Source organism: Aquila chrysaetos, chromosome 3, assembly GCF_900496995.4.
Source record: "Aquila chrysaetos chrysaetos chromosome 3, bAquChr1.4, whole genome shotgun sequence".
Taxonomy (NCBI): domain Eukaryota; kingdom Metazoa; phylum Chordata; class Aves; order Accipitriformes; family Accipitridae; genus Aquila; species Aquila chrysaetos.
This window is the reverse complement of record NC_044006.1, coordinates 39984736-40011662: the sequence shown is the minus strand read 5'-3', so window position 1 is coordinate 40011662 and position 26927 is coordinate 39984736. Positions and strand designations below refer to the sequence as shown.

General features: G+C 39.2%; 1 protein-coding gene and 1 long non-coding RNA gene across 8 annotated transcripts in view; one reads left to right on the top strand and one right to left on the bottom strand.

Moving 5' to 3' along the window:
* Positions 1 to 26927, bottom strand: part of ANKRD28 (ankyrin repeat domain 28) — a 139039-nt gene that overhangs the window by 50124 nt on the left and 61988 nt on the right. For all 7 annotated transcript variants that reach the window (XR_005932046.1, XR_003922671.2, XM_030008972.2 and 4 more), the window contains one exon: positions 16891 to 16969. Coding sequence is in view for 4 of the 7 variants with exons in the window: in XM_030008972.2 (XP_029864832.1) it covers positions 16891 to 16969 (79 nt within the window). In the remaining 3 variants the exon portion in view is untranslated. The remainder of the gene's footprint in view (positions 1 to 16890; positions 16970 to 26927) is intronic.
* LOC121233174 lies at positions 114 to 26714 on the top strand. The gene is made up of 4 exons (XR_005932049.1): positions 114 to 125; positions 10426 to 10516; positions 14423 to 14430; positions 26705 to 26714. It is a non-coding gene; the product is annotated as an uncharacterized LOC121233174 (long non-coding RNA).

Genomic DNA, 26927 nt, shown 5'->3' with positions numbered 1-26927 from the left:
CTGTTTGTGGGTTCAGCTAAGTCGTTCACCGACATTTCTGGTACTTTAACACACAGCCTCAAAATTGCATCACAAGAGGGCAGGAATAAATTCAGAAAGATACTGTACAAAAGGTTTTCCTAGTTGTTAAGTTAATCGGACTTGCTAGGACTACAGGAAAATAATATCTGAAAGCGTTTGCTGTTTCTGGTAAGAAAGAAAATCAGCATTAGCCAAAGAAACACCTAAGGAAATTTGAAGCGACATCTAAAAGTAACATGGTCCTCTCAAAAGAACAAAATCAACACAACAACATCTGTTCCCCACCCCATAAGTGATCTTCCACCCAAAGAAGCAAGAAAGCCTAGGTCAAGTACATCCCATAGTTAAATTAGTGTAATATGTAGACACTAAAATAAGTTTAACTTTTCAAATGAACAAAAAATTTGTATATTCTCTGACAAAGGAAAAAACCACAGTTAACTTTTGACAAAAGATCTAAATCTCTAATGGACTTACTTAAGAAGGAACCACCAAGCTTGTTTTCCCCCCCACAACAAACAACTCTTAAAGGAGTTCCAAAATTGTTAGATTGAAAGACAAAGTTTTAAAGTAATAATCAGAATAAGTGTACTACCAAAAAACCGCATATGAACTATTAATGTGGGAATCAGGAGATCTATAGCTCTAGATATGTTAACATAATATTTTAAATTAACATAGATACTTCCCCCTTAAATTTCACCAAGAAGACATGCTGCCAAGAATGATTTAAGTTTCATAAAACAGCTTCTTCAAACAGCCTTGTATCTGAGGACATAATCCCCCTCTAGGCTGTTCTTTACTCCCCAGCACGTGATTTGGGAAAATGTTACCGTTCCTCCCTCCCCCCCCTTCAGATGCTGTCCATGAGACCTAAAGCTCCCTCAAACCTATCATACTCCTACTATGCAACTATGAGGAAGTTTACAGCCTTCATCCTCTGCAGTAAAGCTCTACTCCAGATCATTGCAAATAAATGTTAGAAAATATATTACACCTTTACTGAATATCTTTTGCTTAAAGATGATTTGCTTTGTGGTTTGCTTAAAGAGAGTTTGAACACATGTATGCATATAATTCACTGTACGACACTGCCGATGCAATATTATCTCTGTGAAGCTCAATCTGTTGACATGTTAACCAGGGCATTTCTCACATTTCAAATGCCAGTTATGCAGCAGTTTGCTCTTTCAAAACACAGTGCAGGGTACCTCAATCCCCAATTTGTAAAAACAAAAAAAGCAAACTAAAAAAAATCCCCACCACACTGGATCTTCTAGACTTCAGGGGCCTGGTCTTAATATGTTTATTAAAACTGCTCAAATATTTCATTTGTTTAGTGTAAAATTTCTTATAGTTCAATTCTTTTAATACCATAGAGCTTGCAGGAAAGGGATTTGGGGGCTTGCTAGAGATACCAAATACAATACTGCAACACAAATACCCATCGTCTTTGGTTGAACTTAAGAACTGATTATGTAAATGACACTCCCCTAAAACTGCACCTTCCAAACAAACCAACTAATTCTTCAATGTTGGTGCACTAAACCTAAATATTAAACAAAATCTTCCCTTTCATCATTAACTTTGCTAGTACAGCCTAGTAAGTTTACACACCTAGGCAAATATGGAAGCAGGATTTTTGCTCTAAAAAACAAACAAAAAAACCAAACAAACAAACAACAAAAAAACAAAAAAGGAGGGGGGGAGGGGGGAAGAAGTATTACATATTTTTCTTCCCTCCTCCCTGAATCATACATTTCATTTTGCAAAGTTGCATTCACAAGACTGACAATTAGAAAGACATGTTTTATTTAATAAACCCAGTACAGAAGCTACTGAAAAACTCAGTGATGCTTACTTTTAGCAAATTTATGTTCCAAGAGACACATTTTCCAATTTGATACATGCACTGATTTACAGAATGATCCTGGAAGCTTTAATAATATCAGTCAATATCTGGCAATTGCACATTTAAATGTGCAATTAGCCACCAATTCCTGGACATATGTTTCTGTAGTCCAGTTGGTACTTCATTGGTGTCAATATCCTCACAGTCAAGTAAGAGCAAGCATCTCAACCATGTCTTGCAGAGATAGGCAATTAATGACTGGACAGGAAATGCAAGGAACAGTCACACACCTCCTCGTTCATCCATGAAGTGCCATGTAACCATATACAGCCATGTCTCAGCACATCACCTCTGTGTTACCCTCGTAAGAACTTTTGCTATGACTCTCTTCCCAAGCTACTCTGCATCAGAACTCTTCCTATTTGTGATAAATTCATCTTATGTATTAATTCATCTTATGTATTTGTTAATCAAACCGGTTTTGTAAGCCTTGCACAGTGTGTTCGCTTTTGCAAGGCAGTGTTAGCTCCTGCAAACAGGTGCAGTTGGAAACTTTGTAACTATAAGGTCCTGCTAAGTGAGCGGGATGGCGGCTTTCAATGCCTAATAAGGAAATATTTTAAGGTACGCATGCTCTAAACGACAAGAAACACAGAAGAAGACTACAACCTTCATCCCACGACCCCCGTAGCAACCAGGCGCGCAATCGCAGAAGACACTAGACAAGGCCACGTGGGCCGGGACTCTGGGCTTTGGCCCGGCAGCCACGGACTATAAAAAGGGGACTCTAAAGGGGTTGGGTGCGCGCCTGTTGGTAGAGCAGAGACTCCCCGGCCGCCCAGCGCTGTTTTGCCTGTTTGCTGCTTGCTTCAATAAATTTTGATTGGACTGTCCACAGGCTGGCGTATAATTTGTCGTCGCCACCCATAACAATTTTGGTGCCGTGACTCAGATAAGGTAACTTGGTTCGGAATCTAAACTCTGGGGAGGCGCCCCATCTTTGGATGGCCCCGGAGTGGACGATATCCTTTCCAAGACCCTTACCTCCGAACCCTAAATTTGGCAAGCAGGCAAAAGAACACCGCAGTACCCCGTAATTTTTGTGCACAAAGATCCGGACGAAGACTCCAGGTTAAGTGAGTATTAAAAGCGTTCCCGTTCGGTCGGGGTGGGTTTCCCGAAGTGCGCATGAACGAGACGCTCCCGAGAGGAGCGAAGTGAGTGCGGACCCTCTTGTAGCGCGGTTCTCATTGCCCGCGAGGGCATGAGCCACGAACAAGGGGCGCGTGTGTGTGTGTGTAAGAAGGCACTTCGGAAGATGGGGCAGAAGAAAAGCAAGCCTTCTGACTCCATGAGGGGCCCCAAGGTGAGGTTACCCGACTTACCGCCAGACAGCCCTCTAGGATTAATCATTGCCCATTGGGATGACTGGCCGCCCAGACAAGGCAAAAGTAGAGAAAAAATGATGTATTATTGTATGCAGGTGTGGGGTGGTAAACAAATCAGAGGAGATCGGGTATTTTGGCCTGGTTTTGGGTCATTTGAGGATTGGATATGCCAGGCCCTAAACATATATGTAAATACTAAGGAACCCTTCAGTTTAGAAGAGAGTGAATATGCTAGTTTATGGATAAGATTAGATACCCGAGTCCACGTGTTTACTCTAAGTGAAAAGAACCATAGGAAAAAAACTAAAAACCCCGAAGAACTTCCTGCACCTCCTCCCCCTTATGTTCCCCCTACACCCACGCCTGACCCAACCCCCCCTCCCTCCTCTCCCCCAACAGTCCCAGACCCAGACTTAGGCTCTCCTAGTTCCCCTGAAGAGACTCGGAGAATAATGAGGAGTCAGACTAGGAGGAAAGAGCAGTTAGAGGAAAGACTATACCCCTTAAGAGAAATAGCTATGGGAGGACCACAACCTGGCATGGGATTTGTGCCAGTACCTTTGAACTCTGGAGATATAAGGGAATTTAAAAAGGAGATGGGGAACCTTTTAGAAGACCCTTTGGGAGTATCCGAAAGGTTAGACCAGTTTTTGGGTCCTAATGTATATACCTGGGAAGAGTTGCAGGCAATTTTAGGCACACTATTCACAGTAGAAGAAAGGGGAATGATTCGAAGAGCAGGAATGAGAGTTTGGGATCAGCAGCACCAACACGGACCAGGCGCAGATATTAAATGGCCATTACAGCGGCCGAACTGGGATAACCAGAATGCAGAACATAGAACTCATATGGCAGATCTGCGTACTATAATTGTTCAAGGCATTAAGGAATCTGTTCCCCGAGGACAGAATATTAACAAAGCATTTAGTGAACACCAAAAGAAAGATGAGACCCCCACTGAATGGTTAGAGAGACTGAGAAAGAATCTGCAGCTCTATTCCGGGCTGGACCCTGCCACTCCAGTAGGGCAAGCCCTGTTAAAAACTCAGTTTGTGGCGAAATCATGGGTAGATATTAGAAAGAAACTGGAAAAGTTGGAAGATTGGCAGGAGCGAGGATTAGATGAATTGTTAAGAGAAGCTCAGAAAGTGTATGTGAGAAGGGAGGAAGAGATCCAGAAAAGGCAAGCAAGGATTTTGGTGACAGCTGTCCGAGAAGGACAGAGAGGAGTAGCACCCCGTACGGGGGGATGTAGTGCCCAGGGGCCAAAGGAAAGACCCCAAGGAAGCCAGGGTGACACAAAGGATTTGAGACAGGTTGAGTGTTTCTACTGTCAAAAGAAAGGACACCTGAGGAGGAACTGTAGAAAGCGTATACAGGATGAACGGATGTTTAAAGAAGATTAGGGGGGTCAGGGGCTCTATTTGCTGGGGACCCCTAAGAAAACAGAGCCCTTGATAAAATTAAAATTAGGTCCCCAGCATCAAGAAGTTGAGTTCCTTGTGGACTCTGGGGCAGAAAGATCTACTGTCCAGTCAGTACCCCGAGGATGCTCACTGTCTTCGGAGAAATTGCAAGTAATAGGAGCAAAAGGAGAACCGTTTCAAGTTTCAATAATAAAAGGAGTGGAAATAGAAACTCCATCTCAATTTGGAATAGGATCCTTTTTGTTGGTACCTGAAGCAGAATACAATTTATTAGGAAGAGATCTAATGATTGAATTAGGGATTAACTTATAGATAAAGAACCAAGAAATAGCAGTAAAATTGTGTGTTTTGACAATGGAGGATGAAGCTAAAATCAATCCTGAAGTATGGTCTACCCCGGAATCAGTAGGACGATTAGACATTGCTCCCTTTTAAGTCACTATTAAGAACCCAGAAGTTCCAATTAGAGTCAAACAATATCCCATGTCACAAGAAGGCAGACATGGACTACAACCAGTAATCGAAAGGTTGTTGCAGCAAGGATTATTAGAACCTTGCATGTCACGACACAATACCCCCATTCTGCCCATAAAGAAATCACATGGGTCCTACCGTTTAGTACAGTATTTAAGAGAAGTAAATAAGAGGACTATTACTAGATTCCCAGTGGTAGCCAATCCATATACTTTACTGAGTCAACTTTCCCCCGAATTAAAATGGTATAGTGTAATAGACTTAAAGGACGCATTTTGGGCTTGCCCTCTAAAGGAAAACTGTAGGGATTATTTTGCCTTTCAATGGGAAGATCCTGAAACCCATAGGAAACAACAATTAAGATGGACTGTACTCCCACAGGGCTTTACAGAATCACCAAATTTGTTTGGGCAAGCTTTAGAACAAGTATTAGACACTTTTGAATTAAACCCAGAAGTGACTTTAGTGCAGTATGTAGATGATCTGTTGTTAGCTGGGGAAGATCAGGAGGCTGTTAGAAATGAGAGCATTAGATTATTGAACTTTTTAAGCCTAAAGGGATTGAAAGTTTCAAAGTCTAAATTGCAGTTTACTGAAGAAGAAGTAAACTACTTAGGACACTGGCTGAGCAAGGGAACTAAGAAACTAGACCCTGAACGAGTGAACGGTATTTTATCCCTCCAGACACCAACAAACAAGAGGCAGATAAGGCAATTGTTAGGACTTTTAGGGTACTGTAGACAATGGATTGAAAATTATAGCAGCAAAGTGAAGTTTTTGTATCAGAAATTAGTGGGAGTAGGATTAATAAAATGGACTCAAGAGGACGAACAGAGTCTAGAAAACCGCAAAGCTGACCTTGTAAATGCTCCGGTGTTAAGTTTACCCGATATTAAACGACCATTTTATTTGTTTGTAAATTCAGAGGGAGGAACAGCCTTTGGGATACTAACCCAGGAGTGGGCTGGAAGAAAGAAACCCATAGGCTATTTTTCTAAACTATTAGATCCAGTTAGCAGGGGATGGCCTACTTGCTTACAAGCTATAGTAGCCACGGCCCTTTTAGTTGAAGAAGCTAAGAAAGTAACTCTAGGGGGAGAATTGAAAGTATATACACCTCATAACATACGGGGAGTATTACAGCAGAAGGCAGACAAATGGATCACTGACGCCAGGCTGCTGAAATACGAGGGTATTTTAATACATTCCCCCAAGTTGGAACTTGAAACAACTAGCTTGCAAAACCCAGCTCAATTCTTATATGGGGAACCAAGTGAGAACCTAATTCATGATTGCGTGCAATTAATAGAACACCAAACCAAAATTAGAGAAGATTTAGAAGAAGAGGAACTACCGAACGGGTTGAAATTATTTGTAGATGGGTCATCACGAGTGGTAAATGGGAAGCGAAGATCAGGGTATGCGATAATAGATGGGACCACCCTAGAAGTGAAAGAATCTGGCCCCCTTGAGGCGACGTGGTCAGCCCAAGCTTGTGAATTATATGCGGTATTAAGAGCTTTGCAGTTATTGAAAAATAAACAAGGGACGATATTTACAGATTCCAAATATGCATTCGGGGTAGTTCATATATTTGGCAAAATTTGGGAAGAACGAGGGTTAGTAAACTCTCAAGGGAAGGGCCTAGTACATGAGGCCTTGATAAAACAAACTCTAGAGGCTCTAAGAGGACCCAAACAAATTGCAGTAGTACATGTGAAAGGCCATCAGAGGGGTATCAATAAACAAATAAGGGGAAATAATTTAGCTGATGAAGAAGCAAAGAAAGCCGCCTTACTAATCGTAAAGGAAGTGGAACAGACACAGACTCCAATAAAAGCCAATGGTATCGTGAGTTTTACCACTCAAGAAAAGGAAAAACTCAAACAAGCGGGAGTTATTGAAAAGGACGGGAAATGGTGTCTCCCTGATGGGAGAGAAGTAATTCCAAAGGGGGCGGCATGGAGAATAATGAGAGAATTTCACAGGCAAACTCATTGGGGAGTACAAGCATTGGTAGACCAATTCGGAACTAAGTATATGTGTATAGGAATATATGATATAGCCAAAAAAATCGTTGGGGAATGTTTAACATGCCAAAAGGTAAATAAGCATCAGCTCAGGGAAAGAGTACTAGGAGGACGCGAACTAGCTAAGAGACCATTTGAAAGAATACAAATCGATTTTACCGAACTTCCTAAAGTGGGCAGATACAAATATCTCCTAGTACTAGTAGACCATTTGACCCACTTTGTGGAGGCCTTTCCGGTAGCCCGAGCCACTGCAAAAACTGTAGTCAAAGTACTGCTGGAAAACATCATACCGTGGTATGGAAACATAGCAGTAATTGATTCAGATCGGGGACCCCATTTTACCTCCAAGGTTATCAAGGAGATCTTGGATCTCTTAGGAACTAAATGGGAATATCATACCCCATGGCATCCACAGAGTTCAGGAAAAGTGGAAAGAATGAATGGGGAAATAAAAAACATTTGACTAAATTGATCATTGAAACTAAAATGAATTGGATAAAAAGTTTGCCATTAGCCTTATTAAATGTAAGGACACAACCCAGAGCAGACACTGGGGTCTCTCCTTTTGAACTGTTATGTGGGATGCCCTATGACCTAGAAATGCCGACTGAGCACCCAAAGGTAGAAGAAAAATTCTTACAGGAATATATCGTCGAACTCATGAAGAGACGACAAGAATTGATAAAGAAAGGACTGATAGTGCAGAGACCACCCTTAGATATTGCAATACACAAAATTACACCCGGAAATAAAGTACTGATCAAAACTTGGAAAGAATCATCTCTAACTCCCTGTTGGGAGGGACCGTTTCTTGTTTTGCTTACTACAGATACTGCAGTCCGGACTGCCGAAAGAAGATGGACTCATGCAAGCAGAATCAAAGGACCAATTCAGAGCTCACATTGGGAGACGATTAGAGACCCTGACAGCTTGAAAATTACGTTCCGAAGGAAAGCAGATGAGTGAGACTGTCTTTTGTAACAACCCTAACTGTATATGTTATCCCTTTGTATGTTATAGGTGTAAACTCTGTAGAGAAAAGTGGTGGGTCCATTGCCCCTATAGATATTCCCTAACAGTATTTGCCACGAATGTTATAATCACGAACGGGAATTAACTGAACAAGCATTACGTGTGGGAGTAGCAACTGGGAAAATTCAGACGGGTCGTGACCAGAGTGAGGTGTAGAGTCTGGGAGGTGAAGAATACGAGTTGGGAGATCTATAAGTCAAAGTTGACTAAATATGACAAAGGAGGTTCCCCTGAAGAATACGACTGCTGCCGAGAAGATGGTACACCTTGCTGCTCTAAGCAACAGAGTAGGCAGAGGAGAAGGCAGAGGCGTACTGCTGTGGGGATTGAGGTTAAAGAACCACCTCCAGAGATGGCACATGAGGTCCCTTGACTCACAACTCCCAGACCCAATGACCTCAGGGCCGCCCCGAAGCTCCTCATCTCCCTCAGGGAGTAGAAACGAAAACCAAATTAAATGTCAAACATGTAGAAATATTTATAGGAAGAGCAAGGCCACACCACTTTTCTCAATCTTAAATCTAAGTATATGGATAATGAGTCTGCTATCAATGCTGACGGAATCTGCCTGTGAGAACGAGAATCCTCATCAACCATATAAGTGGACATTTAGTAGATGGGATGATCAGAAAATTCTTGATACTACCATTACCGCAGGGGCACCCACATTTATTATTACCAATTGTAAATTATTTGAAACCTTAATAGGAGATCATTATATATGTCAACAAACACCGGATGAAGGAAATGCAAAAGCCACCTATTGGTGCCCCAGTTCTAACCCAGGAAAAAGTTATTGCAACTATCCGGGGGAATATTATTGTGCTTACTGGGGATGCGAAACTGTAACAACAGGAAGTTGGAAAGTCCAAACTTCTGACCCATATCTTAAAGTTGACAGGGGACCCACGAAATGCAAAAAGCCTACTTATGGATTTGAAGGAGGTTTGGCTACTCTTGGTAATTGTAAGTACCTAATGATTCAAATATTACAACCCCAACATGATGGATGGGAAATCGGTAAGACCTGGGGAGTAAGATTTTGGGAACAGGGAAGCGACAGGGGAATACTTATTGTTATCAAAAAGGAAAAGATAAAACATCTACAGGCTGTAGGTCCTAATTCAGTAGTTAAGGAACCCAAAAAACTACCCCCAACCCATGATATAACCATAGGAAGAAATAATATTACCGAAGAAACCCTGAGAGAAAGAAATCAGTCAGATCCTCTATGGGGAGGAACCCTGAGGAAAAGTAATCCATCAGATCCTCTATGGGAAATAATACAAGCTACTACCAAACTTTAAATCATACCAAACCAAACTTAACAGAGGGTTGTTGGCTTTGTTATGATGTCAGTCCACCTTTTTATGAGGCAATTGGAATTAATGACACATATAACTTGAGCTCAGAAGCAGCACCTTCCCAATGCTCTTGGGGAAATAGGAAGGAAGGAATAACCATGCAACATGTTACTGGAATAGGGGCCTGTATAGGTACAGTACCTAGGGCAAAGCAAACACTGTGTAGTTCTATTAATACCAGCATCAACAAAACTGCTGGAAAATGGATTATTTCCCAGGAAGGGGCTCGATGGATATGTTCAAAAACAGGACTTACTCCGTGTGTATCTCTAAATGTGTTTGATGCTTCTCGTGAATACTGTATACTAGTCACTATTATCCCGAGAATATTGTATCACCAAGAAAGTGTAATTTATGACTATTACGATATTGACACACAAAAAAGAGTGAAAAGAGAACCCATAACTGCGATTACAATAGCCATACTGTTAGGTATTGGGGCAGTAGGAGCAGGGACAGGAATCGCCTCACTCATCCAACAGAAACAAGGATTTAACTCCTTAAGGGCTGCTATAGATGAAGATTTAGAAAGAATTGAAAAATCAATAACAGCATTAGAAAAATCTTTAACCTCACTATCAGAAGTAGTGCTACAAAACCGGAGAGGGATGGATCTCTTATTCCTACAACAAGGGGGGCTCTGTGCAACTCTAGGAGAGGAATGCTGTTTCTATGCTGATCACACGGGAATAGTGAGAGATACCATGACAAAATTACGAGAAAGGTTAGAAAAATGGAAAAGGGATAGAGAAGCCCAACAGAACTGGTATGAGTCCTGGTTCACCCAATCCCCCTGGTTAACTACTCTGCTGTCAACCATAGCGGGACCAATAGCTGTATTAATGTTGATTTTAACTTTTGGACCTTGTATATTAAATAGAATTATTGAATTAGTAAAAAATCGACTAGAAGCTACACACCTAATGTTAATAAAAGGGCAGCATGAAGCCGAAATTGTTGAAAGGGAAACTCCCCTTCTTTCTCTAGCTCGAGAAACCGTAATCTGGTTTGACCAACAAAATGATGAAAACAAAAAGGGGGGATTGTGATAAATTCATCTTATGTATTAATTCATCTTATGTATTTGTTAATCAAACCGGTTTTGTAAGCCTTGCACAGTGTGTTCGCTTTTGCAAGGCAGTGTTAGCTCCTGCAAACAGGTGCAGTTGGAAACTTTGTAACTATAAGGTCCTGCTAAGTGAGCGGGATGGCGGCTTTCAATGCCTAATAAGGAAATATTTTAAGGTACGCATGCTCTAAACCGACAAGAAACACAGAAGAAGACTACAACCTTCATCCCACGACCCCCGTAGCAACCAGGCGCGCAATCGCAGAAGACACTAGACAAGGCCACGTGGGCCGGGACTCTGGGCTTTGGCCCGGCAGCCACGGACTATAAAAAGGGGACTCTAAAGGGGTTGGGTGCGCGCCTGTTGGTAGAGCAGAGACTCCCCGGCCGCCCAGCGCTGTTTTGCCTGTTTGCTGCTTGCTTCAATAAATTTTGATTGGACTGTCCACAGGCTGGCGTATAATTTGTCGTCGCCACCCATAACACTATTTGCAAATGTCCTCGGAAGACTAGTGAATGCAGCAGCTACATTACTTACACATCATTAGTTGGAAATAGATTCAGAAGAGAAATACAACAGAACTGACAAGACATTTTCATCTTCGATCACAGTACTGACTTAAGTACTGAATTGTCTTCCACTGTTCTTTTTGCAGTCTGTATTTTTAGACTGTCAAGGGCAGTATTTTCCTTTGTTATTGTACAAGATGTGTTAGCAATTGAACAATATCATAATATAAGCAAAGAAAGCAGAAGTGTTTTTATTCACGTACACAATACAGACACCTAACGTTCAGTATTTGAAGCTCCGAAATGTTTATTTAGGAGTAAAACAAGTAAGAAAGATCTTCAGATTGCATTTTAAAAAGCTAACAAATTTTGTCTTGACAGCTAGTATACTGAACTAATTTTAGGAATGATCTTTGCAGAAATTAGAAAGATCCCAGGTATAATTCACTAAGAATAATCAGCAGTCCTACTGTAATTAGAGTCTATTTAATTATTTGTCTAAGGGCTAATATTACATTCAGAAGTTTTTCCTTTTTAAATGACCCACACTTTCTACCCAGAGATGATGACCATGGAAGTACTGAAAGTGGCAAGCAGAAATTCCCAGACTGCCCTGGGCAATGAACAGATGAAGAAATTTTTCTATCTAAGGAAAAGTTATGTGAACATTCAGGAGGAGATACAGAAAAAGTTTGTAAAGTAAAAAAGGATTTGAGATATGAATTGGAGCAATCAGTCATAGAAATCTAGGGTAATTTCCTATTGAAAACATGAATACTTGGAAAACTATTGCTGCAAAAATAATGCTTAAGACCTTATTGAGAGAAAGTTTCTTCTATTTATAAGCTAAATGCATAGTAGAGGTTCTACAGAATAGTGAAAAAAAAAAATCTGAGAGGAACGGGACTGGAGTATCGTTGACCAGCCACAATAATGATTCAATAACAGTCTTTCTTTTTATTGGTTGGAAAAAACCAAGCACACATGGGGATACACCGGCCACAAAAGGGAGGAAAACCACAATCAAGTCAAAGCCATCCTCCAGAACTTCGCTGCCTTGTCAATATAAGAAGTCCATTTCCTTACAGAACTTCATAGTTTCTGCCACATCTCAGCCACCACCTCCTCAAGCTTCAGAGAGCAACACAAGGTTCTCAGACTCCTTGAGCTACTGAACGCTTCTACCTTTTCCTAAGTCAGCTTCATTTTCTCTTTCAAAGAGCATCAGAGCTACTTTCTTCGCAGCAACTGACTGTTACTGCTGCCAGAGGGAAGTTAAGACAGCTCAAAAAAGAAAATGGCAGCCAACATCATTGTCAAAAGAAGAGGAAGCAACCGAAAGATACAACCAGTGTAAAAGGAGCCCCTGTGAAATGCCTTTGGACTGTGGGTACATCTGCAATCCAAACAAAGGGAGCTTCATGTGGCTGGTATTTTTGCAGCGATAGCCTTTCAACAGCTCAGCTGTGTGACTGTCATTGCATGGACTTTTAATACTTGCATAGCTTCAGAATTAGATGAAAGAAATGCAGGTAGAGTGGAGTAATGTTGGAGGGTCTTTACTATGCTCCAAAAACTGTTATTACTGTAACGATAGTTTTCCAGCGTCAGCATGATTCTTACATTTTCCAGCTGACCCAGAAGAAAGCACAACAAAAACTTGTAGGCTGCCAAATCTTAATAAGATTGAGTTTGACCACGCACTCATGTATGCTGAGCTCCATGCAATGAAAATTTTGGATTAAACAAACATATAAATATGTTGTGTTAGTATTTAAGTATCAATGCAATATAGTAACTAAATCTATTCAAAAGAGAACAGATAAATCAGATGTTTATTTTCATGAAGTGTGTTGATTTCAGTGAAAGCAATAATAGTCTGCATGGTATTTTTAAAATATAAATAAATAAATTATAAATGAAGCAAGATGCCTCCCCACAACAGTTCACATGCAGGACTCAGCTGAAAGAAGGGCTTGATTTTTTTTTTATTTTTTAATCAGGACTTCTTGGGAAGAACAAAAATTTGGACATTTAATTATTTTACTTTTCTACTTCTCAGTAGTTTGCCATCAAGTATTTACACAATTAAAGTCAGTGCAATTATGCAAAGTAGACAGATGTATTTGTGCACCAGGATGCAGAGTTGTACACACATCATAAAAATAAATCTGTGATGGGTGTTATGACTCTTCACAGAGTAATACAAAAAAGAAAATGCTTCTAAAATTATGATTCTCGAGCAACTAAAATACAAACTTTTGTTCCATAACAACCATAAACAACCACCTTTATGTTTCTTTTTTATTTACTGTTCACCTCCTTACCTAACAAATTTAGGAATGCTAAATGCTTATCCAGCTACAATCTAGCAAGGAGAGATGATTTGAATATTTAGACTTCCACGGACCATAGTCGTATGAGAGTTTGCTGGCAAGACGTTCACATCCTCAGGGGACAAGTTTATTAGTAAGTTCAGTGAAGCACTGTCTCAAGATAAAAAACAAAAGGCAATCTAAATGCCCAGGCCCAAACTGGTGTCACTGAAGGAATTTTCTTCGCTGTTCAGAGTCTGTATTGAAACCATCACCTTCAGGTCCCTTGCCCAGGTTTGGTGGGAAACCATCTCAAGAATTCAAAAACTAAGTAAGTATGCTTGTAAGACAAAACTTATTCCACAGAAGTCTGCAAATAGGCTGAACTGGTTATATCTTCAGAACATGCAATATGGGTTGCTTAGGTCTACAGCAAAGTAATGTAAAGGTATTGTAACAGCAACGTATGATCCAAAATACATACTTGAAAGCAATGTGGATCCCCTGGAGGGGGATGCAAAAGACATTCCAATCAAATTAAAAAACTATGTCTAGGTAACATATGATACACACTTTAACTAAGAATAAAGAACAGTGAGAAAGAATTGGGTAAGAGCCACTGAGTACTGGAAGTCAGATCAACACTGACTTCAGTAATTTTGAGGTCCAGTTTGAAGAAAGAATAAAAGAGTCAAAGCAAACAGTCTTCATAGGATAGCTTGCACAACAGGAAAACTGTAAAGTCGTTCCTAGTAACATTCCAGTAAGACTACATTAGAGGACATTACAAGTTGCAAAGCCAAGCTTTCACAAGGTGAGAAATGCTAGGTTGAAAGCAGTCTACACTACTTAATTCAATCCCTTGTGCAAATATATTACAATACGTCAATTAAAGAAAGTCACATACAAAATTTTTACATGCAACTTTACTGCACAGAGGAAACTGTTGAATAAATAACATTTCTGAAAAACAAACTATTTTCTCATTGTTCAAAAAGAGGTCTTGCAACACAGCAAGTGTTCCTCAAACCTTGCTGTGGTAACAGATGTTCTTTATTTGCTCCCTAATGCTCATCTATTATGACAAAAATGTAACATTATACATCGGTCTCAAAGGAGAGATTTGATTTCCAGCTGAAACACAATAGATGAATTTTCCGTATCTTTATGAAATGGAGAGGATAAATACACTTGACCTCTGTTCTCTATCTTCTAATTAAGAGAGTTAAAAGAAAAATCTTGGCTTGTGCATTTTGAGACACCTAGACCTGATTTCTCAGAGTAGCTGGTGCAGCACTTCAGATACAGCTGTGGGCGCTCACACTTCACAAACGACAAAGATTTCAAGCCCAGCATTCAGAAATGAAGACGACTAAATTGGTGACTACTTTTTAAAGAGTCTGGTTTAAGCTGCTTGCCTAAAACCACAGCTTGCAAGGAGATAATATACAGATTAGTGCCCAAGTGCAGCACAGCCTTTCAAACTGAACAGCCTTAACATGAAGACATCACTTTCTCATCCTGCAATTAATGCCCCTCTTCATTCACTTGCAAATGCATCAACAACTGGCATCCCTGCCTCCTTCACTGTACCACCCTGATTCATTCCCAGCGCAGCCCCTCCCTGTGAAATTCATGAGGCTGTGCTTCTACAGCAAGGCACAAACATGTAATTGAAGTCCACAGCATAGCCCATGAGCACGACAAGGTTAGACTGATATTGCCTATACATTCCACAGCTTTTGAAGCTTTTGATTTTGCAACTATTTAATGTGTTGTTTTGTGTAAGTAACATTTATTTAATGAAAATCAAGATTTATCAGAGACCTATCAATGCCTCCCAGCCTTCCTGACCAATCTGCACACACAGCAGCAATCCACCACCTCTCCTCCATGCAACAGCTCAACTTTGGACTATTTGTACAGCCATAATTTTTAGTTCTTCACTTCCCTCCTTTGTTCTCCAATTTTTCTTGCACTTACCCCCAGGCTATGTGCCCAAATAGCATGACTAACCTTTCCTCTCCTATTGCCATCCTCCAGTCACGATCTTGTTTCATTAATATCTGAACTAGAATCTCACTCCTTCTGTAAGCCCCTTGCCCGAGAGAGAGAGAGACTTTCTTCAATCACAGTTCTGGTAACTGAACTCTCTTCACCCAAAACAGTCAGAAGCTTCACTCCCAGAAGTAGCTGACTACAACTTTGCAAAGTTTGTAACATGGTTAGTTGATTTGAGTTTCTGTTTGGTTTTGTTTTAATCACTGTGAAAACCCAAACAAAAAGAAATATCCTTGCCAAATCCAAGATCCCTTTTCAGAAGAAAAAGGTCATTATATATTTTCAAGTCACCAGAACTTGTTTTTTTTCTTGATAGGGAAAACCAGCACCTTCTCAGCAACACAGGTGAACTTTTCTTGACAAATTATCGCTACATAATATTTCAATGAGAAATATATGCATCAAATATGTCAAATATGATATTAATTAATCATAAGTATATATAGTTATATAGAGAGAGCATACATATAATATATATAGTGAGAAGACTGTATCTTGCTAAATTATAACAAATTAAATTGTGCCTGGCAATTTCAATTGGAAGTCTGGAAGTGACTCCTACAATCTTAAAAGTGACATTTCCTTAAAACAAACTTTGTTATTAAAGGTTCATGGGGAGGGTGGTGGAGGGTCATGGAAATAGCCAGCTTTGCACAGGTAAAGCGTGCCATTAAGCAGACTGATGATTAAAGTAGTTCTAAGGGACTGTTGCTGAATTAAAATTAAAACTTCTATCTCAATCATGAAGTTCTGCTTTCAGGTTTTCGGTTTAGTTTCTTGGTTTTCTACCTTTTTTTGTTTGTTTGTTTAAAGATGGAAGTATACTGTTTTACAGAACTTGCACTTTGTCTTAGTACAAATAAATAGAAAAAAAGACAAGAGATTTTAAAATTTTCAGCTGATCCTAATTATATTCTGTGCATTTAAGCCAACAGCAAAGGATACTTAAAAAAATAATATAACCAACTCCGGATGTTATCTTCTATGTTCAACTTTAATTGTTTTTCTGAAGGCCGTTTCAGAACAAAATCAATGCTGCTAACATCTACCTATAACATATACCCTATTGCTTCTTTGAACTAGAGTTAAACTACCTAAAGCTGATCAAGCTACAAATAAAAACAGCCATAACTGAGAAAGCTTTCTACAAAGAAATGTTTTAAAGCAGAACTACACAGTATTATAACATTGATAAGTCTGGAACCCAAAATTTCTGTACAAACATCTTTAATTTCTAGTACATTAAATATCTCAGTAAAAGCTACACAGACTAAGATGTACATAAATATTTCTTTGGATGTGCATAGAGTTATTTTTTTTTCCATTAACAGGAACAGAACATACCAGATAAAATAAGTAGTTCAATAATTTCTGCATCTCCCAGATAGGCAGCAGCATGTAAAGGGGTCCTTTTCTCATTATCCTGTGGTAAGAGGGGGGAAAAAAGGTTTTATTTAAAATAAAAAAGTATGTTTTAGCATTCTGTATGAGTTATGAAAAAACACTGCATAAGAGTGCATCTTCCAAATATTGTACACTTTATATTTTAGAAAACATAATTACTCTAAAGATGTTAGTCACATTTACTAAGACAAGCATGCTTCTCCCTAAGGAACTCTTAATACCTACATAGTCAACTAGTGTTTTCCTGACATACACAGATTGACAGATGCTCCTCACATCTTTAGATTAACCCATCAGTTAGAAATCACCATTCACTTGTCTCCAGAGACAGGAACTTGAAGCTGTCCTATTAAAAATGGTGTGTGATATGCAACAATTACTGAAAAACATTTTCTTTGGAAAGTTTTAATTTAGTTTCAGCAGTTATTTTTTAAATAGAAAAGAAGCTGGAGTGAGTAGGGGCAAAAATACTGAAATCCAGTTTCGACTGTTTTGTTTATTGTAAATAAGCAAGAAGGTAGAGAGGCAATTTATTTTGCAGAAAACACTCTAGAGGATGCAAGTAAGACCCAGCACTTTTGATTAGTTCAGGCTGACCTAAGGTCCTTTTGAAGGTACAAGAGAACTTACTTAGCCATACACAATATGTACCGATGAAGATTCACTTTTGAAAGACTAGCACAAAATATTTCTCCACTCTTTCAGGATCAGTGCCAATTTCCCTGCACGAGTTTATAGCTTAATCAGAAAAATAAGATCACTTTCACATCACAGTGAGTGATAAAAATGAACAAGAACCAACCAGTTTGCTCTCTGAGGGAAGGCCGCTGAGAAATCAGAAGAGAGACAGATCATCAGTCAGGATCCTGGTTCTGGCCTAAGCTCTGCTTAGATGTCTAGATCTTTTTAGTAGAGTTCCAAAATACACCGGGGGTGAGGGATCAATATTATAAGCAGCAAGAAATTTTAAGTCGCAAGACATTTCTATTAATTCAACTGTTGTGTCACAACTATGGTGAAGTTAACGCACATTTTAATTGACATTTTATTGTGAAAAGCATTCCTCTCCCTTGCAAAAATAACTTTATTCAGTGAATTCCTACTTGAGAGCTAGCAGCATACAAGAAAAATAAAGTTCATGGCAGGAGAGATCTGATAACAAATTTAGAGCTGAGACCCAAGAAGTCACTTCTAAAACATAAAAGACAATTTCAGAACTTAGAACATTCAACCCCTCCTCAAGACAACACCACACACACACAACCCCTTGCCCCAAACAACCTACTCCCTGTTTAGTCCCTGCTCGGAAAAAGTCGAAGTTACACAGTTACCATATTATCAATGTTTCTTAACATAATTTTTTGAATTACACACAAGTAATTCCAAATTGAGCAGTGCAAACCTGACACTGATGCACCCTGAATAAGGAATCAATACCACGTACTTATCACTAACACCACATAATGCCTTACGGTACCAATTACTTGCCAGTATGTCTCCATTGCAGATAACACATTTATGACAAAAAAGACAGGCCCTGGCACCAAGGATTTGCCATCTAGGGGAAAAAAGGAAAAAAAAACAAACAAAAAACAAAAAAAACCCCAACCTGACAGACAGGACACACAAGGGAAAAAGTAATACACATACTAAACTTGCTTCCCCAGCCCAAAGGCAGTAAGCACCAGCCAGCAATGAAAATCAGTTTTCATTCCTCCAGCCTGGAGGAGTGGAGCTACTATAGCTAGCTAGTATTTTGCAACCCCATTTAAGCCTTTTTTATAATGCTAGCAAGCCTATACCCAACAGATTAAGGAACACAGAAAAATGAGTATGATAGTACACTGCCTGCAATTTCATTGTAGACTTAGAGAAAATAAGATGAGCCGTGAGTACGTCCTTCTGTAGAGACAGTATTTACTCAGGAACACAAGCAAAAACTGCATTCCCCACTTAAAGGGCAAAACTCATTATTATAAAAATTTTCATCCCATTGGTTGTGGTGTTGGTTTCTTTGGTTTGGGTTTTTTGGTTTTTTTTAAACATCTGACAGAAGTCATGCAAGTAACCAATCTGATAAAACCTATCAGAAATCTTCCAGTAAAACGGTGGTGAGAAGGAAGCTGTTTGTCTAGAAAAATGCAAATCACCAAACCCTAAAAATATTTTTCTGAAACATCCATGGTCCAAATTTCTGATAAATTTGAGCCATGCTTCTCCAAAAATCCAACCTCTACTAATGGAAACTGTTGAGCATCCCAAACCCACCAAAATACAAACATGAAAGCAGCTCTAACACAAGCAACATTTCCACTCCAGTGCTTCTATGTTTCCAAGCTGTGTGTTTCCAGTCATGCAAAGATTTCAGTTTTGCTGCTCTTAAGCTGACAGCTTGAAAATACTCAAAGCCAAACTCCAGTTCTGCAGCAGGGAGTACAAACTGGGAGGGTACGTATGCAGGAGGCTGGTAGAGACTTCCCTGCTCTACAGCACCAGGGCAGCTCTGCTGGGATGCTCATGGCTTGTCATCTTCTAGGTCAACTCCAGAGCTTGGTATTTCAACAATCCCAAGCCCCAGGGTCTCTATTTGCCACAAGTATTCTGCATGCTGAGGGTGCTTTGACAGAAGCCCTGACATTTTTTTCCCATAGTTTCACAGCTGGCACTTTTTGATGCATCCAAACTTTTTTTTTCTCCAGTTTAATTTCTGAGAGAAAGTTTTTGGTTTACTATTCAAAAAACTGTTTTTCAGAGTGTCTTAGAAAAGCACAAATGCTGCATTCAGCAAGCTCTCATCAGTATGCAGAAGTCTTTGTTTCCATTAAAAGAAAATTCTAATTTTGTTCCATCTGAACCCTTACATTTTATTGGTGAATTTTAATAAATGAAATCTGAGTAAAATTAAAGAGAATTCTGTATTTTAAATGCTACTAAAGTACTGCTATACAGATCAACCACTTTTATTAAAAAGCAGGAATCATTTGATGAACAAATTTTATCTGCAAATATAAGCTACTGCATATAAAGTGTTACAGTAAATAACACTAATCAAGCTTTCAGTTTTAACAAGCACTTTGGAAGCAGACATCTTGCAGCACTAATATATCATACTAATACAAATACTGGCCTTAGTGTTGTTCCTTTAATTTCATAAACTCAAATGACACTAAAAGAAACACTTCAAGAGGGAAGGTGTTTTGTACATAAAAGTCACTGTTACACAGAATGTAAAATCTAACATTGTTGGTACTATTTAATTCCAAGTATCACAATATTACTGCAGTATTTGACAACACAGAAAGGCAAGTGTTGAGCCATCTTCATTTTCCAATTCAAAAATCTGCAAGGCAAATGGGACTATTGCAACTCTAAATCAGCTCTAATGTTAGTAAGGAAACACATCACACTAATTGCATTAGGCAAGTTTTACATATTTGAAAGACTATGTTGGTATTCCAGTAGAAACAACAAAGCAATTTATATTCCTAATAAGAAACTCCAAAGTTTAATTCCAGATATTGGTCAATGCTGTCAACAAACTAAAAAGCAGTAGAAGGGTTCAGTCCTTAAGGAATCAGGTTTTGGAATGACGGTTCTGTGTCACAAAAACCCCAACATCATAATTTATATGTGCCTTTGGATTACATTACATGGAAAACATATAATCTATCCATTCGCAGTACTTCCATTTCACAAGTTTCCCAAACATTTCATCCACATAGGAGTTTCCACAAGGATTACGACATGAGAAACTTATGACCCCATTAAACCCAAATTTAGAATAAAGTGACAGGGATTGTGGTGCTACGAGCTTCTTCCTAAGTTAACCTAGAACAAGGGTAATGGCCTCCTTTGTTCCATTTTACCTAAAACACAGGCTTTAATTGTTCCGCTGGTTATTTCATGGATCAAAACTTCTACAATGGACAAATCTATGGCTATTTTAAACATGCAGCATTCAAATCTACCTCTTTTTAAAGTAGTAAGTATCCTTTGAGACATAACAATTTATTTCTGGTTTGGGTTCCATGTCAGCAATTGATTTAGAATAACTAGATACAACTACAGAGAGTTTTAAGGAGCTAGATGCCTTAAAGGCAGATCTCTGTTATCCCGTACATATCCAGTAAGACTGCCGTAACCTGACTATGGCTTCCCCAAGAGTATGTTAGAATATGACTTCAATTTGCCCTTCAAATAGTTCAACATCTACTGATCCGAAATCTTTGAATTAAAGTATTTTTTGGAAAAGCATGAATGCAACTTCCCCCTTCATAAAAACCCCTCTTTATCCTGTCTGCTCTTCAAAACCAAATTTTGCAATAACACTTTAAAATACTCTCATTATTTCATGACCACACTTACAAAATTTCATTTGATTGTGTTTTCTGCTGTATCACTTGTCAGCTGTCTGCTTCAATACCATCTGTTCCTGGCAGAAATCAACCCTAGATACACAATCATAAATCTTGAAAGAGTTTCAATTCCAACATACCCTGTAATAGCTTTAATAAACATTCTTTGCACATGAAACTATTTTCAGTATAACACTTAGTATATTTTTCAGTAGGGTTAGAGAGATAGGACTATTCAACCAACATGACTTGTAACTCCTGGGTTCACAGATAATGTATAAGAACATGATTAAAAAATATTTCCAATTCTTTGATACTGTCTGTTGTGGTTTAAGCCCAGCTGGCAACAAAGCACCACAAAGCTGCTCGCTCGCTCCTCCCCCCGCTCCCCGCCCTGGTGGGATGAGGAGGAGAAAATATAAAGAAACACTTGCTGGTCGAGACAAGGACAGGGAGGGATCACTCACCAATTATGGTCACAGGCAAAAACCAGATTCAACTTGGGGGGAAAAAAAAAAAATCAATTTAATTTATGACCAATCAAATAAAAACAAGGATAATGAGAAGTAAAACCAAATCTTAAAACACCTTCCCCCCACCCCTCCCTCCTTCCCAGCTCAACTCCACTCCCAATTTTCTCCACCTCCTCCTCGCCAGCAGCGCAGGGGGAGAGGGAATGGGGGTTACGGTCAGTTCATCATACGTTATTTCTGCCGCTTCAACATCCTCAGGGGGAGGACTCCTCACTCTTCCCCTGCTCCAGCGTGGGGTCCCTCCCACGGGAGACAGTCCTCCACGAACTTCTCCAACGTGAGTCCTTCCCACGGGCTGCAGTCCTTCACGAACTGACCCAGCGTGGGTCCCTTCCGTGGGCTGCAGTTCTTCAGGCACAGACTGCTCCAGCGTGGGCCTTCCCATGGAGTCACGGCCATCTCGGGGGCATCCCCCTGCTCCCCCACTCCCCTCCATGGGCTGCGGGGGGACAGCCTGCCGCCTCACCACGGGCTGCAGGGGCACCCCCTCCTCCCCCTCCTTCCTCACTGACCTTGCTGTCTGTACAAGGGTTTCTCTCGCATCCCACTCCCCTTTCTGCTGCAGGTTTCCCTTCTTAAATCTGTTCTCCCAGACGCGCTACCACCTTGGCCAGAGGCGGGTCCGGCTTGGAGCCGGGGAAGCTTCGAGCAGCTTCTCACAGGAGCCACCCCTGCAGCCTCTCCCCTGCTACCAAAACCCCGCCACACAAACCCAAAACAGTGTCCAGTACCAGAGAGGTCTCTCCCAGTGTGAAGTCCCAGTGTTACACTTGAGGGTCACTAGTACACTGAATTTTATTTGCATGTTTTGCTACAGTTTTTAGAATTATCATTTCATAATGTACAGTAACTGTTTACTCTGAATAAATTTTTTGTTCCTCCATACAGTAAAGAACACATTTAAATATTTGGCTTTTATGTTCCAACTTTAAACTTCATAAAGGTTTGTTTAGGTACATAATCTATAATTGAGGCCACTAACTCTTTGGAAGTCTGTCCAACCACAAAGTGGTATCTTAAAAACACATAACTAGAACTTGAAAATTAGTTGTATTACTGTCAATCTTTTTCCTCCACTTTCAGTTAAGTATTAGGCTTTCAAAACTTGCAAATCTGTGACAAATTAATTTTGTATCCCTACCTTGAGCGTAATTAATCTGCTATTTCTTTAGATTTTTCCCCCAATATTTTTTAACTCAATTCTCAGACCTGCACATTGTCAAAAAACTAATAAATTTCTAACTAATTTTGGCTAACATAATTTTTAGAAGCAGACCTCTATTTTCTCACCACATTTCAAATTTAAGATGCAGCTCCAATACAGTGAGCAAGCCTAACAAGCTACAATAATGGTCTTCTGCATGCTTAAAAACAGGAGGAAAGCATGCCATTAACCACAAAAATAATACATATTACATATCTAACCACAAAGTAGCCTTTGAAGCCAGATGATAGATTCGTCGTAGTTGAAATGACTAGATCTGTCATACTGACTCCATTTGAATTTCTTGAACCAATGCTCATGCTACTATTTGCATAAACACTTGTACGGCATTTGAAAGAAACTTTTTGAAAGCCCAGTATTCAATTTTCACTAATAAGACTTTATTACTACACATTACATTTCAGGACATAACGTCTTTGTGCCATCTATTAGGACAGAGCAAATCTAGACTTCCAAGAAATCACAAAAACCTGAGAAGGAATCTTTGCCCTCTTGCTCATTACAACAGCAGTAACCGATGACTCTAGAGACCTTGTCTTGTAGGAGAAAAGAAGCGTCTTCAGTAATGAGGGTCACTTCAGCCGTAATCTGCCAAACCCCAGTGTTGTTTCTAGTTAAGATCTTCAGTACCAATTTAATAGTGCATGCTCTTTGACTTGATTCTAGATAATAGTAATAAAACCTGTCACACTGTGGATTAAACCACTAAATCATTTACTTGTGAGTGCCACTACAGCTTGTGGAGACCTTAAAAAATTAGATGGCAGTAGAAAATAAAAGGCAAGTCAGAAGAGAACTACAAAGCCACTGGAAAAAGGTCACAAGAGCACCATTTTAAGAAAGACCAAGAGTTTATAAAACATGTAAGTGTCACTCTAAGCATTCATGTTCCTCAATAGCACAGGCTCACAATTTTCTGAATTGCCACAAGAAAAAGAAATTTTAAAAAATCCCATAACAAGGTAATTTTTAGTAGATCTACATTGACACACAAAGCAACCAGCAAGCACAGTACTTTTAGGATGTTAGAAGAAAAGACTATTAGCTACATAATTGCAAAGGAGACACTAACTCTTCCATCCAAAATTTGATTTTCCAAATCAAAGTCAAACACTTAGCAACTTCAAATGGACAAATGATAGAGCTGTTCAGGTTTTGCATATGGGTGTATTTTGGAAACAGGACATAAGTTTACCTTGGGTCTGGGTGAATAAGCAAAAGGGGGAGGAATCCACGCTGAGTGGCACTCTGAACTACAGAAATGCATCTATTCTGATTTCGTCACTAACGGCAGTGATAAAAGGCTAAGAAATTTGGCTATAAAAACTTCCAAGTTATATCCAACCTTTCCACCATGAGAAATGAATGAACAAGAACAACAGATTGAACATTGGTCAGGAAACCTCCTTCCCTGGGACAATAAGGTATCTGCCATGGTGAGAGTTTTAGGGGGGAAAAAAAAAAAAATTAGTATCACAGACACATCCTAAACTGGAGTTTTAGAGTCTGTAACAATGGTGAACAACTGTAATGCACTTCATAACAGAACAGTTGTCCCTTCCTTTTCTGGCTATTGGAACATCCCAGGCAATGTTTCTTCCCGAACACGAAACCTGGAGTCTATTTGAAGTCTTACAGAAAAATAGCAAGTCAAACATTTGAGTTTTACGTTGACCTAGAGGAGAGCAGAATGACACTGCCTGTCACATATCATTCCACTTTACAGGGCCACAAAGATAAATGAAAATCCTCACCAAGGAGGAGGCAGGGAAGAATTCACATTGCATGGCTTTGCTGTCTGGACATATTTTGCAATCCCCAAAGCATCCTTGTTTAACCTGATGCCTCCAGGTATTTTTAAAATGGAACTTCTGCAATTGAATTTGAAGTTCAAGTTCACAGAACAGCACTAAAATCCATGGAAAATAATTTACTTCCCATTCAGCTAATATTATTTAATTCTATTCACATAACAAAACTAAAACTGATAAAAAACTCTATCCTCACTGAACCATTATACACAATTCATATACAAAATCTTACAAATAAAAAGCACATTGAAAGTTTGGTTCCTTTCTGAAACACCTGAACAGTAAGAGCAATCTCGTGGGCATCATTAAAATGAAGTCTGCACAGAAAAAGCACCAAGCATTCATATATATTATAGTGACATATTGATTTGGAATATTCGCTTATATTCAACCACCTCTTATTAAAAATTCCTTTTTAAAAACAAGATAGCTCAGTTGTATCTTTCTAGTATTTGTTTTTAAGTAACACCTGCAAATACCTTTAATAAAAATTGCACAAATAGTATTAAGAGTTCAAATTACATAAGCAAACATCAGATGCCAAAGTGCTCTTGTCCAAAAGGTGATGTGGTCTGTAGTATTTGCACTCAGTAGAACAACTTGACAGGAAGGGGATGGGAGAAAATAAATCTGCTGTTTTAACTTTTATTGAATCGCAAACTTTAATGTCCATACCAACTCAGGGAAGTGTAATTTTGAATGCAAGCTGGTACTGCACTACAAGAAAGACTGGCAAAAAAGGAAACCAAAGTTCAGAAAAATTCATATTGCTAAATAACACTATTCTGGACATCTTTTCATAAAATTAACTCTTCAAATGCTGACTGTCTTACATCACAAGCATTAGGCACAAAACACCATTCAGGTGTAACTGATTGAAGCCCAGTCCACTTAAAACAGTGGCACCAAAAGAAAGACACACACAAATAGAAAGAAAAGAGTCACATTTAGCACAAGGAACAGCTATTGAGCTTCAGCTCCATCTATGATGAAAATTGCTGGACCCCACAGCCTGCTAAACTCTCAATCAGAGAACAAGAGTAAAAATTTCTCATTTGAAGATGTACACTCAAAAAACCCCCAAGTTATTTTGATGGGGTTAAGAAGTTTAAACAGTGAGATTCGGTTCATGAGCATGCCTTGTTTTCAAGAAGGCCTTTCTGAAGTACTAAATCTTGAAAAATATGCTGTTTTACTAAGAAAACAGACAAAATTTTGTAGAATACAGTATTTCTTTTTTCATTTGGTTTCTGGAAGACCATTATTTTTGTCTGCCAACAACAACAGAGAATGAAGTTAAATTTCCTACTTTTGTAAGAAGTTCTGTTACTCCTAAAGGTCAAAAATTGTCAATAATGCAACATATGAGGACAAGAAGGCTTGAGGTACTCTAGTAGACATTGCATCCTTATTTCTCACAACTAAAGAGGTACACAGCAAGAAGACTTTTTGACTTGTAGTCAAGTATTTCAAGAGACATATTTTGAAACAACCAAACATCGGTGTATTTTTCCACTTCCAAGTAATTCACCTCAAAAACATCTCTCTTCAATTTTTGGTTTTTTTGAAAGTACTAAGGGTGCTTTTTGGAAATACACATCTTCTCATACCCTTTAACCTTTACGTTCCTTGCAGGTTTTGTAATGTTGCTGTCACTGTTGTAATTCTCACTGGACGGGTTTTCAAACTCATGTACAGAACAAGCACAGCTTGTAAGAAAAGCTGAACCTAGGCCTCTATTCTATAAAAATGTCTACATAGCTTCTTTTGCCCGAATTAAAAAGGCTAGGATTCCTTGTGAGTGAACTCAAGCATCCATTTGGGTATCAGATAAGGACCTGAATAACTAAGCAGGTTTTGTGAGCTGTTCCCTTTCACTGGAAGTTCCAACATCAAGAATTTGGTCCCATTTATCACCAATAAAGGCTACTGAATTCTTGCCCAATACCTGGAATGAATAAAGAGCTATTCTCTACCCTTTGATAAGAGCAACTTGATCTCACAGTACAGATGAGACATTTTGGATGTATTTTCCTTCCACTCAACTCAGGAA